This window comes from Triticum dicoccoides, chromosome 7B (assembly GCF_002162155.2).
Source record: "Triticum dicoccoides isolate Atlit2015 ecotype Zavitan chromosome 7B, WEW_v2.0, whole genome shotgun sequence".
NCBI lineage: Eukaryota > Viridiplantae > Streptophyta > Magnoliopsida > Poales > Poaceae > Triticum > Triticum dicoccoides.
In genome coordinates, this window is record NC_041393.1 from 453,744,878 (window position 1) to 453,758,414 (window position 13,537).

At 48.0% G+C, this 13,537-nt stretch overlaps 1 protein-coding gene and 1 long non-coding RNA gene across 5 annotated transcripts; one reads left to right on the forward strand and one right to left on the reverse strand.

Moving 5' to 3' along the window:
- The first annotated feature begins 273 nt into the window (after positions 1-273).
- LOC119336709 lies at positions 274-5,608 on the forward strand. Of its 4 annotated transcripts, none has more exons than XR_005162735.1 (10): positions 274-727; positions 799-843; positions 961-1,105; positions 1,221-1,297; positions 1,408-1,614; positions 2,058-2,125; positions 3,263-3,383; positions 3,472-3,573; positions 3,867-3,964; positions 4,730-5,608. It is a non-coding gene; the product is annotated as an uncharacterized LOC119336709 (long non-coding RNA). The 4 variants fall into 4 exon arrangements; XR_005162736.1 differs by having other exon boundaries at positions 1,474-1,614; XR_005162737.1 differs by having other exon boundaries at positions 1,491-1,614.
- A 2,119-nt stretch (positions 5,609-7,727) lies between these two features.
- Positions 7,728-8,486, reverse strand: LOC119341802 (RING-H2 finger protein ATL39-like). Its single transcript, XM_037613656.1, has one exon. It carries the CDS (start codon positions 8,429-8,431, stop codon positions 7,901-7,903), a length of 531 nt encoding a protein of 176 aa, XP_037469553.1. The 5' UTR covers positions 8,432-8,486; the 3' UTR covers positions 7,728-7,900.
- Positions 8,487-13,537: the final 5,051 nt, after the last annotated feature.

Genomic DNA, 13,537 nt, shown 5'->3' on the forward strand with positions numbered 1-13,537 from the left:
ACCGTAAGATCGAGCTCCCTGACGCGTCCTGTACGTCGGATCACGAGATGGAGCGATCCGGGCCGTCCTATCGAGCCCGCAGCGACCCTGGCCGTCCGATCGGAATTGCCATGCCACCGCCTGTAAATTCCGTGCCCCACCGAGGGTATTCTCGTCTTTTCGCATTGCAGGAGAGGGGGTCGATAGGGCGCCTACAGCGTCGTCCTCTCCTCGTCTCCTCACTTCCCCCCGCTCCTCGTTCCCCTAACCCTAGCCCATTCTCCACGCCGCCGCCGCCGCCTCCCGTCCCCTGGCGCCGCCGCCTCCCGTCCCCTGGCGCCGCCGCCTCCCCCTTCTCATCTCGATGCTCGAGTCTTGGAGAGCAGCCGACGGCGGTGGATAAGGAGATCCAGCGGGAGCCACTGCTGTCGCGTTTTCTCCTACTCCAGCGCATCATCCCCCAATCTCCCGTGCTCGCCCTCCGTCCCGTTCCCCTGCCTGGCGGCGCTCCCTACCGCCGTCGCTACGTCTTCTCCTCCCCGACCATCGACCTCAGGCCGCCGCTCCGTCACCCATCCCCATCGCACCCCTCCTCGAGCAGCAGGCCAGGCGGCAGCCAGACCATGGCTGCCGCGGTTCGTCCGGATCCGCGCCCTCCCCAGTTGCTCGCTCACCAGGAGAAGAGGAGGTGGCAGCCACTACTGCCGTTGTCGTGCGACCACAGCTCCTCTGCCCCGACCCCGTCAAGGTGCCCTCCTCCCCCTTCTCGATTCGATGTTGCTTGTGTTGCTCTCTTCATGAAGCTCCTCTCTGCTGCAGCTCCTCCGCATCCTCTCCCCGTCGCGGTGCAGCTCGGACAAACTGGTACGTACACCACATCCACCCCGCCCCTGCCACGGATCGGTTGGATCAATTTTCCTCTCTCAGTCCATGACGGGTTTCGTGATTGTTTGGTTTGTGGGTTCTTGATGGCGGGTACAGATCGGGAGGGGATGGAGGAGCTGGACATGGACGTAGAGAAGGCGGCCAGATCCGAGTTCGTCCACCCCTACTGCTACGAGGACCGTGACTCGCATCCTTGTGTTGGCACCTCGATGAGGAGCACCCCTTCGAGCCTAACACCATGGTTTGTACCCCCAAGTAACCTGTTGCTTCTTGAATTATTAATTAGGGGCACCACAGATGGAGTTTGTAGTATAATTTGAGTATGAGTGACATGTATTTTTCTTCTCTATGTCTAGAAAATAAAGTGAACTCAGCCAAGCCTATAGAAGAAACCAGAACTGCAGATCATAAAATTCAGCAGTGCAGCGGCAAGGTGATACATGCCTCTGCCCCTTTCTCTCACACAGTAACTAATATTTCTAATATCCTTGTGTGATGATTGTTGTGTGAGATGGATCTTTCTAATATTTCCGTGTGATGAAGGTTGCAATCAATTGCTTGTTATTATGTGATATCTGTTTGGGGCATTACCTTTCTACTATATGCTAGCTTTCTGCTGAATGAAGGGAGGAGCTGGATTCGTAGCGGTGGTCCATGGCGCCATTGCCGTCCTCCTCGACGGGAGGAGCATGGGCCGGAGAGACAGCCGGATTTGTCCAGCCCTCGCGCCGCTGTCTGCCCACCCTAGAGGTCTGTTCCTGTGTCCTTGCCTCCATTCTCTGAATTTTTGTGCGTGTGTCCTCGCCTCCGTTATGGCTCTTGTTGAAGTTCCAACGAATTTCTGTGTTACCTAAGAAGTACTAATGCTCATAATTTACAATTTGGTTTCCACAACTTTTAGTCATGGGTTCTTGAGAAAAGCAGTGAAAGCCTTTTTTGTGTGCAGAAAATTTCTCACTCTGCATTAGTTGCAAAAGATGCTGATTTTGATCTTAACAATTATAGTTGTTGTTCAAGCAGTAGCAGATCTGGCAATCTCACGGTCATTTCGCATTCAGAATTCACGTCCTATCCTGAGAGTTTAGCTTAGTGTATTATTTATTTTCTGGTTTAAATTATTTTCCTCATGTGACACAATAGGTTTGAAGTCTTGTTTTAACTCACACGTCTTTGCTAACTGAACTTATTTCTAGCTGTAAGAAGAGTTCAGAGCGAAGCAGACCAACATCGTCGCTGCCCTGGACCGTCTCTACATTCTCCGGTTGGCCTATTTATCATAGTTTCTTGTTTCCCTATATTGGAATACTTGCTATGACATTATGCAATGCATCCTGAGTACATCACTGATGTTCCAGATGTAGAGTGTCAAATTGGGCCATACATTTGATATACTTTTGTAACAAGATATTTCATCCATTTAACATTTTTGGAAATACTTCTATTGGCCAGTTTCTAATTGTCGTCTCATATCTATAGCATCATGTTGTAGGATTACAGTCTGCCCTCTTTTGAACAAGCATGCTATATTTAACAACCTACTGCTATGGTCTACTGAAATGTTGCTGCGTGTGTGCTTGTTGGCTTGCTGTCGTGCGTGTGCGTTTATGCTGGCTTGCTCCTGTTGGGTGCGTGCGCATGGGTATGTGCATACTGAATAGAGCACTTAGTTGGTGTTAAGCTAAAGATAATATGCAAATAAATGAACAATCATCTGTATTTTCACACTTGAGAAAGCACGATGAGAGTATATGCAGGGTCCTCCATTCTAATGGAACTTTTTAATCCCAAAAGCCCACAATATTCTAAATTTTAGTGTGCTAATATAGCACAAACGTTAGTGATAGTCTCACAGAATGAAACTGGTCAGAGTGCTGGCACAATTGAAACCTAGATAACCTTGAAAAGGATCATGTTGAGTTTAGCGAGAAAACCAAGTATAGCTCCCTCTGATAGCGGCATAGGCAGCCACCGCCATTATCTGATAGTATAGCTTAGGTTCAGGACTTACGTCATGTACTACTTTCGTGGCATGTGTAATCTGCTTCGCATCACCTTATCCTTTCAACTCGGCTACTTGGTTGTATTAACTGGAAGTACCAATGCTCCAAATGGTCTAATTGTCGAGCCAACACCTTTCGTACGATTTAGAGTGTCTCTATATGTTGGCAATTCAATACTATGTTGGTTCAAATCTGGTAATTAATACTCGCTTTTACAAATGTGTGGTAATTATTACTCAAATAGTCTTTGGCCTTAGTTGGTTCTAAATCAGTCACATGCCCATTGTTTCAATACTCGGCTCGCTCTCACTTTTTGCGCCATTGGCGCAACGGGTTTATTTGCTGGCAGCTTATTGTTCCATTGGCAAATGTTTCTTTTCCTTCTCTTCATAAATCAGGGATAAGCTTATTGTCTTGGTTATATGACCCGAGTGGAATGAAGCGTGCATCTCTTCTATCAACACAATGGTGGAAATCAAATTTATTTATTTTAAATCTACGAGAAGAAGATGACCCGAGGTGAACTGCCTCAGATCCGTCGTGCGAATTGTAGAGCGCCCTCTCCAATTCCCCCACCCTCTCACTGTTCTGATCAACTTTTCTGCAGATCGACATATAGGTCAGTGTGGGTAGCAACTCTAGAGGGACGAAAGTGATGGTCGCTGCTCCTCCTGTCGAACAGGGCAATGGCTTTGCTCGCCTACTATAAGTATGAATCAGTTCCCTATCCCCTTATCCACCCTACTTTTCATGGAGCACAGTGCAGGTTGCTACTTTTGCTTTTGTTAAAAGGAATCCCTGTTGTCTACAAGTTTATTCTGGTAAACTGCACATCTTGCTACAAGTTTGTTTTGTAAAAGGGAACCACTTTTGACATTTTTTGTTCTACATTCCTATGCATTGTATCACATTACAATTGTGTTTAACTAATACATAAATAGCATCCATATACTACTTCTTTATCACCGTCTGACGTGTGGTCTCACCCTGTTGTTCTTGAAGGTTGCTGTCAGCGATTTGTTTCCTGGGATCTATCTTATGTGTGGCTGTGTGCAGCCTGTAGGTCCTTTGTCCTCTTTGAGAGACGTCACATACTCAAGGTATAGAAGGGCTCTCGGACCGGGAGTCATCATGGTCTATAAGTTAATCATCAATGGTTTTCTTCATAGTTAGCATCAAATCTTGTGTGATTAACTTTCCAGATAGAACTATAATGCTCGAAAAGTTACCTTCATAAGATATGTCTTTGTAGTATATATGATACCTTCATAAGATATGTCTTTGTAGTATATATGATACCTTCATAATGACCATGTGTTCTGATGTGGATGCTTGCTTATGTGGCTGCAGATCGACTTGCGAATTAGAGAAGAGTATTTTCACCAAAATTGAGTTGAGATATTTTTGTTCGTCTTGGTTGTGTTGAATATATGATTTAGCTACAGATAATCATTAATCAACTAATGCAATTTCTTTGCCAAGCTGTAGTTAGAGTTAATGTGCCACTGCTTATTTTATATCCTTTATTTATTCTTATTCTTCTAAATGAAATAGGAGATTTGTTGGTGCTCCATTAACTAAATATCGCTGACAAAATGTTGTTCTCATTTCACTTGAGAGAAAAATTGCGTACTGTGTGAACCAACTGGTGATTCATGTTGCTTCCCTGGATATTGATGTCACTGGTGATTTTATATCATTTGTTACTATTCTTTAATCGCCAAATCATATAGGAGATTATGTTGGTGCCCAATTGACCAAATGTTGCTGAAAACTGACAAAATGTTGTTCTGGTTTCAGTTTGAGCGCAAATTGCATACTGTATAAACTAACGGGAGATTTCTGTTGTTCCGAGAATATTGTAGGAAGGCTGGACTATAATGGGAAACATTGGTGTTTCTAAGACAGATGTTCTGTGTTTGAGATCTTGCCTTGGTGGCTGGATGTCCTGTTATTTTTCTATACACTATGGCAGAGTAGAGATATATTGTGTATGCCAACATGTATGTAAGAGTAATAATAATATGATACTTCTGATTGTAGATCCAAGGTTTAAACCGACAAAAAATGCTCTCAGTTCTCATATCAATTTTTTATGCCAGCTGTGCATGCTCAAAGATTTTGGTCGGCAACTTATAGTGTGTATCAAAGGATTCTGAAAAATAAATAAGGTTGAGTTGTTATTGGACATTGGACCTTTATATCTTTTGCATGAAAAAATGATGCCTTGAGTGACAAATATCCTAGCAAGCTTGGTGTTTTCTGCTTTGGAATTTCTTTTTATTTACTAATATGCATTCTCTACAAATAATTTGCATCGCTTGGATGAGGACATCATCAAAACCATGACACCTTTTTGAGGCTGAGAAGAGTTGAAAGGTTCAAAGTGGTGATTGTGTTGGTTGTACCTTGCGTGTTATTTCCTACTGGGCTATAAATGGAAAACAATTGATCCCTTTCCCTTTAATTTGTTTGACGACTGAATTAAAGTTAGTGCAAGCATGTTTCAGTTAATAGGATGTTCTATGTTTTTACAGGTCATTGCGGTTGTCGTTCCCATGATCCCGTCGTTCGCGTATGTTCGTTTGTTTACTCGGTCATTCCTAGAGAGTATAATTCATGTGCTCTGTCTTGGTTGATAATGTATACTTCTCTTGCTTTCTTACTGTTGAGGAGATGGATTAGATATATATTGTACTTCTAGGCATGTCCTTGGTCTCTGCAAAGTACTTTTTGTTGGTGCCTTCCTTGCTTTATTTGGTACTCCTTCCGTTCCATAATAGATGACTCAAGTTTGTACTAAATTTAGTATAAAGTTGAGTCATCTATTTTGGAACGGAGGGAGTACCTTGCTATTTCCCACTGTCGATTAGGAGACAAATATGGCATCAACCCCTATCCTTGCTCTTTGCAGAGGAGGTTTTTGTTCTTTTGTTTGATATATATAGGTGTTAAAAGACGAGTAGTGAGTTGAGTCAGTGGCAGGGTAGTCTTGGCAGGGTAGTCTGGATGAGTCTATCTAAGTATATAAGTCTGTTGTTGGTCTGCTTCCTTTGATTATCCTGATTTTGCGCTTAGAATTAACTCAAATTTGTACTTATGCTTGATGGGTGATTGGATGTGTGTGTGTGTGTGTGTGTGTGTGCGTGTGTGTGTGTGTGGGTGTGGGTGTGGGTGTGGGTGTTGGTGTGGTGTGGTGTGGTGTGCATGCGTGCGCGCGCGTGTGCGTGTGTGTCCTTGGTAACTTCAATTTGCAAAGCTTCTCAAACGGCTAGGTTGTTTATCTATTATTTTACTCTCTAATGTCAACTCTGCCTCTTTTTTCTTTAGTCCTTTTGTTGTTTGTTTTGTTATGCAACCTTTGGCGTTGTAGTGCATATAACTTCTGATTGCTTCATGGGCATTGCTTACTTTCACTTGGGAGTACCCCGATTTTTGAATTGCTGTGTTCATAGCTACAACGTTTTAATGTATTACTTCTTACGAATTATTGTCACTTTAAGATTTGAAGAAAATTTCTATTGTGTTATCTTTCTCTTTAGCTTGGAAGTAAGAGTAGCCTTTCCGATATCAACGGCCTATGTTGAATAATATTGTTACAACAATGAAAACAACTTGCAAAGGTGGAGATGGAGAGAAAGTTGTTGATGCTCAAGCCATGCGATGAAGTATGTAGTAAGAAGAGACGAATGATGAAACTGTAAGGCTTATTCTTAGGTTGTATCTGTTGTGGCATCGACCTTAGTTTTTTTACTGCTGCTGATGTTGGCCATTTGATGAATAATTGATGAATGCTCGATTGTTTAGAGTTGAATCTATGAATATACCAGTAATACAAGATAGTTGTGATGTGTCTGTTTTATTTTTCAATTTTCTAAAAAATGAAACATAACTCTTTAGACGGCATATCGCCATTAATTTGGCTCTCACATATGTTGATACGAATTTGCTATACATGAATGATTCAGCCTAAGCAATCATTAAATGTTTTGTTCAAACGCCGGGAAAAAACGTTGAGCTAGGCACTGTGAACCAAGGCGCGTTTCCTAAATTTTCATAAGGCTGAGGTGCAATGTTAAGCGATTGTAATTTTTGATGAAATGTATGTTTTTACTAACAAAATACATGTCGATTTTGGTATACAAAATATGTTGCAATGCTTCAATGATTGTATTACCAGGTTGGATATGACTATACCCGACAGCGGACTGTTGTCGGGTGCGGCAAGCCGCACTTCCTACCTAGTTTTTCCTATATCACAATCAAGGTGCACAAAATGCGACTATTAGAGTGATTTGACAGAAAAGCGGTACACATAGTACATTGGCATAGGTTTTTGCGAGAAGAGCGCTTCATTAACTTCCAAAAAAATGACAAAAAAGAGTTTTATTAATTTTGACCTAGTAATTTTTTATGTGATATACTTTAAACAAATTTATAAAGAATTTTTTAATGTCTACAATATTAAAAATATATAATATTATGTTTCATGGTGAATCAAATAATATTTATTTGATATGCTAAATGTCTATATTTTTAATAAACTTGATCAAAATTTAGAAAATTTGGTTTTAAAAGGAAATCTAATAATACTGGGGCAGTGAGGCACCTAAAATACAATGTTATTTTCAGACACAGAGAGTATGGAGTAGCGTACTACCTCCGTCATGGGTTATTAGTAACCCCTCGTATTTAGGGTCATATTTTGACAATGTGATTTTAAATAATAAAATTTAGTTATACATAAAAGTATAATATTGCCGGACTATGTTCAAATACGAATCCGTTGATACAATTTTTAACGACATGTATTAACACTTTATTAGTTAAATCCGTGGTCAAGTTTTGACACAAAATACAAAAGGACTAATTTTTGAAAAGGACTAATAAAACAGGACGGCGGTAGTAACACATTAAGCATGTAAAGAGTATACGGTATTCGATCGTCAGCAGAGTACAATAAGACAATACTGAGGCAGTGAGGGATCTCAAATTTAAATGTGTACAATCTTATGTCCTGGCACAGTCAGCGACAACTACACCGGCGGGAGAGGCGGCTCTGGCGGCAACGGCGCCATCTTGCCGACCTTGGGCGGCTCGACATGGCAGCGGCAGACCGGGCACGTCGCATGCGAGTGGAACCACATGTCGATGCACCCGACGTGGAACGTGTGCGCGCACACCGGCAGCCGCCGCGCCTTCTCCCCGCCGGACAGAGCCTCCAGGCACACCGCGCACTGGGCCTCGCCGTCGCCGGCAGCGGCAGCGTACACGAACGCCGGGATAGCCGCAATGGACGCCTGCGATAGGCCGCCCCGCTCGACGGCCGCCCTGGCCTCGTCGTGCACGAACACCACCGGCCCGGCGAGCAAGCGGCCGGTGCAGGAGAGCACGAACAGGATCGCGCAGTAGAGCGCGAGCGCGATCCACACGTACTTGACGAACGCGGAGAGAAGGACGAGGAGCAGGAGCACCGGGTACGACACGAGCACCAGCGTGCTGCCCTGCCCGAAGTCGAAGACACCGCCGCCGCGCGCAGGCCACGGGAGGTCCGCTGACGACGACATCGTTGGTCGAAGGCTTCGTGCGTGCAATGCTTGCGACTTGTGTGCAGGTGCAGTGCTTGTGAGCCTTGACTTGTGAGCATTAATGGCGCCGTCGGCGACAGTTTTGTAGGCTGGGGATTAAGCTTCTGGAAGAGCCGGATAATGCGTTTCGTTGACAGCGCAGGCAGCTGCATCTAAGGCAGGGCGGATTTGAGTTGATTTATTGAGCAAGCAAGGTCGCCTCTGGCATTTGAATTTAGTCCTAGATATTGCGATCTTGGATACTACTAATATATAATGATGATCGAATGCCAATTAGGGCCGGTTCTTCTTTTAGCACGGAGGCTCCATGGATAAACGACAGAAATGCAGGGTATATGCCATGGTTTAGTATATGATCATGTCACCAGCTGTCTGGCATCTTCTCATATTGTATTAGGCTCAAGCTTATCGTGTTCGAGCCACCGCGTGCAGGTACCCCGTGAAACTAGTCCAAGATATTTCCTCCGTAGTTGGATGTGATCCACTGCGACCCAGTCACCAAGGCTCTCAAGGAGGAAAGAGGCTAAGGATGGAAGGATTACGATCTAAACGTGCGTGATATTTCGTTTCTGATGAAGCCAGCCGAGAGGGACACATAATATATGGCAAGACATTTCAGTCAGTTCAAAAACAAGTAATACTTCGTCGACGACTGTGGCGGCCCGGATATTACTGGCAAAGATCTTGAGAAGCTTTCTTTCACGTGTTTATTATGAACAAAATCACCTCGATTAAAATTTATTTTGCGCAAGCTTGATGAAGCAGCTGACCCTCAGTTAATTCGAACAATAAAAAACAAGCACCCAGCTGCAGCGCCCCTTCCAACGGGTGCCCCCTGATCCCCAGGACGAACAGAGATCCCTCTCCACGCGATTTTTTCGTGCCGACGCCGAAAAAACGGCCCAGTCGCGCTTCCAGGAGCCTGTTTTTTATCGGCTTGGACCGAAATCAGCGCCGGCGGACCCAGGTCGAACCCGGCGTGCCGAGGGCTCCCGGGGCGTCGGGGCGAGTGTTTAGGCGCGAAACAGCCGCGGGCCCGCCGAGTCAGCGAGACGACCGCTTCGTCGATCTCATCGCCTCGGTTCCCGCGGGAATCAATGCGAAGGCTGCCGCGGTGCCGCGCCGGTCAGCCTTCATTGATGCCTCACGGACGATGCAGTGAAGGCGCCGCCGACGCGCGTCCGCCCGCATGCGCCACGCGTCCGCCCGCTTCGTCTATAAAAGGCGCCCCTCCCCGCCGGTGACCGTCACAGCCTCCCCCTCTCCCTCCAGCAAAAAGCCTTCTCCCCGTGGGCGAGCTCTCCCACCACTTCCCCACCCGCCGACGAGTGAAACCATGGCGGAGAGATACCCAGGCGACTGCGCAGTGGCGAACGGTTTCGGTCGCCGACACCTCCAGGAGCCGGAGGCGCGGCTTCTGTACGAGGCCGAGTACCCGGCGCCACCCAACATGCGTGTTCCGGGTTCGTGGAGACTGAGCGTCGGCGGCGTCCTGGTGCCGCTGGTGCACGAAGGGGCGGCACGGCGTGCGGAGATCGCCCGCATCCGCTCCTCGCTGACGAAGGAGCAGTGGAACGAGCCGACGTACGCGCCCGACAGCGAAACGCTGTGGACGTTGTACTTCGAGCGCCGCCGCGAGGAGCAGATTGCCTCCGTCAACGGCGTCATCCCCTGCGGCCGCCTCAACTTCGAAGGCCGGCGCGAGTGGTGGGGCGTCCCCGGCCGCACACTCGACGCCATCCTCGACCACATCGAGATCGGCAATGTGCCGCGTCTCGAGTACCCGACGCGGCCCTCCTTCTCTCGCCACGTAGGGCCGGGCTTGACGAGGCGTAGGGCCGGCGAGCCGGAGCCCAAAGACGAGGACGACCCCAGCTCCCTCCGCCTGGTCCGGCCGAAGCCCGAGCTGGACATGCTCCCCGTGAAGCCGGAGCACGCCGGCATGGTGGTCACCGACGACGAGTCCGACCTCAAATGGGCGAGGGAGGACTACGTCAGCGAGCAGGTGCGCCGGCAGCGTCGGGCGTACCTGGCGACCCAGGCCCGTCGTCGCGTCGAAGAGCGTCGCTGCGCCGCCGAGGAGGGCGGCGTTATCATCATTGACAACGACGATGAGGGCGAGGTCGGGCCGTCAAGCGCTGTCGGCGACCCCGGCGAGGGATGCAGCAGGGACGCCACAGGTGAGGCGCGCCACGACGACGACGACGACGACGACGATGACGATGGCGGCGGCGACTACACCTGCTTCTACAGGCTTCTCGGCATGTAGATGACGGCGGCGGCAGCGGCTAGGCCTTAATTTGTTCTTAAGTTAGTTCACGCATGTTTTTAAGTTTTTGTACAAAATTTGTCGAGAAATGGCCGAGTTCATGCAAAAGTCGTCGAGTTTGCAAAAAAATTGAAACGAACTTCGCCGAACCCGTGGCGACCGTGGCGTGTGATTGGGCGCGAACCGAACCCCAGGGGGCGATCTAGCGCCGGCTCGCCCCCAGGCCGCTCTTTTTCGGCGCCCTGGGGGGCTGAACGGCTGGAGATGCTCTAACTCACCTGATTTTTAGACACAGGTGTGCCCCATATACAAGTTTTTTTAGGGGAGCCCCATGTACACATTTTGAGAAATCGAAGAAGATGAGCATGCGTCCGCCCACGCTCCTGCGATGCGCCACTGCCGCCGCTGAACTGCTCCACCCCCGGTCAAGCCCTTTGTCAGTCTCGCCCCGGTCCCCCCTCCCCCGGATTCTCTGCCCCAAGGTCTGCGCGTGAGTGCCTCATGCCTGAGCTATTCCTGCCGCTGCTTGTGGCCGACCCAGATCTGGCCCAGCAGCTGTGGTCGTCGTCCGCCTCGAGCTCCCTCCTGGAAAACAGGGCCACAGTTACTTCAACCGCTCTGCCAGGTCCCATCCGCAAGGTTCGATTTGCCCAACCTGAAGATCTGCCTCGCCCGCCTCTCCGGCAAAACATTCATGGCGCTCCAAAGCCATGCCTCAAGGCGTCGTCGACTCTGGCCATGAATACACCTTCGTCCTTGGATATCAATGTCGTGCAGGGTGTGCCGTGGATAGCCGATCCCTCGAGTCCTGCGCCGCCGAGTGAGCCGCTGGGGGTGGACTCCAGCTCAGGTGAGTGGCAGCTGGTTAAAGCTCCGTTCTGGTGGCGTGCTCTCACCCCCAACCACCACCATTCAAGCCGCCGGTCAGCGCCTTCACCCCCCCTGATCTGCCGCAGAAGTGGGCATCGAGCATGACAGTGTTCCAACTCCCCTCCTCCAGCCCCACAAGATCTCCACAAAGCTCATCCAACTCCTCTGTCCACCCTGCCTGACCCGCCCAGGCTCGTCGACCCTGCCGCACAGCCGCGGCCGGTGGTCGTGCCCTTCCTGTCTGGGTCAGAGATGCCTCTGGTGGGAGACCCCTCGCTCCGCCCTGATGTGGGCCATGTCGTCGTTGTCTCCATGTCGGCGATGGACGCCCAAGCTGCCAGCCTGACCAACCTCGAGGCTGTCGTTTGGCTTGGGGGCAACCACCCAAAGGTCAGTGCCTCCGTCATCCGAGATGTTGTTGCTGCGGCAACGGGCACCGACCGCTCCCTTCTAAAGATGGTGCCATTCTACCCAGAAGATTTCCTCGTTAGGTTTGACTACCAACATCACCGTGACTTGGCCACGTCTGCTCCAGGTCGTTTCTCCCACTAAAGCTCCGACTTCGGCAACCTCGACATTCACATTGCCAAGTGGCATCTCAACGCGCATGTCGACGCCGTCCAAGCCGACTACCACGTCCACCTCTGCATCAAGAACGTTCCGCTCAATGCTTGGAATGATGATGTTGCGACATGCTACGTCTTGAGCTTGCGTTGGTTTTCCTCGAAGAGGAGAGGGTGATGCAGCACAATAGCGTAAGTATTTCCCTCAGTTTTTGAGAACCAAGGTATCAATCCAGTAGGAGGCTCCTCAACAAGTCCCACGAACCTACACAAACAAACAAAGAACTCGCAACCAACGCGATAAAGGGGTTGCCAATCCCTTCACGGCCACTTGCGAAAGTGAGATCTGATAGAGAAAGTATGATAAGATAAATATATTTTTGGTATTTTGTAATATAGATGTAGAAAATAAAGATGCAAATAAAAGTAGATTGAAAGCAAATATGATAAGAGATAGACCCGGGGGCCATAGGTTTCACTAGTGGCTTCTCTCGAGAGCATAAGTTTTACGGTGGGTGAACAAATTACTGTCAAGCAATTGATAGAAAAGCGAATAATTATGACGTTATCTATGCATGATCATGTATATAGGAATCACATCCATAACATGTAGACCGACTCCTGCCTGCATCTACTACTATTACTCCACACATCGACCGCTATCCAACATGCATCTAAAGTATTAAGTTCATAAGAACAGAGTAACGCATTAAGCAAGATGACATGATGTAGAGGGATAAACTCAAGCAATATGATATAAACCCCATCTTGTTATCCTCGATGGCAACAATACAATACGTGTCTTGCAACCCTTTCTGTCACTGGGTAAGAACACCGCAAGATTGAACCCAAAGCTAAGCACTTCTCCCATGGCAAGAAAGATCAATCTAGTAGGCCAAACCAAACCGATAATTCGAAGAGACTTGCAAAGATAATTCAATCACATAAAAGAATTCAGAGAAGATTCAATTATTATCCATAGATAAATCTGATCATAAACCCACAATTCATCGGATCTTGACAAACACACCGCCAAAAGAGATTACATCGAATAGTTCTTCACAAGAGAGGGGAAGAACATTGTATTGAGATCCAAAAAGAGAGAAGAAGCCATCTAGCTAATAACTATGGACCCGTAGGTCTGTGGTAAACTACTCACAACTCATAGGAGGGGCAAGGATGTTGATGTAGAAGCCCTCCGTGGTGGATCCCCCCTCCGGCAAAACATCGACGACGGCTCCAAGATGGGATCTCGCGGATACAGAAGGTTGTGGCAGAAATATTTCTTCAGGTGGCTCCTGGATGTTTTCGGGGTACGTAGACTTATATAGGAGGAAGAAGTACGTCAGTGGATGCCCGAGGGGCCCATGAGACAGGGGGCGC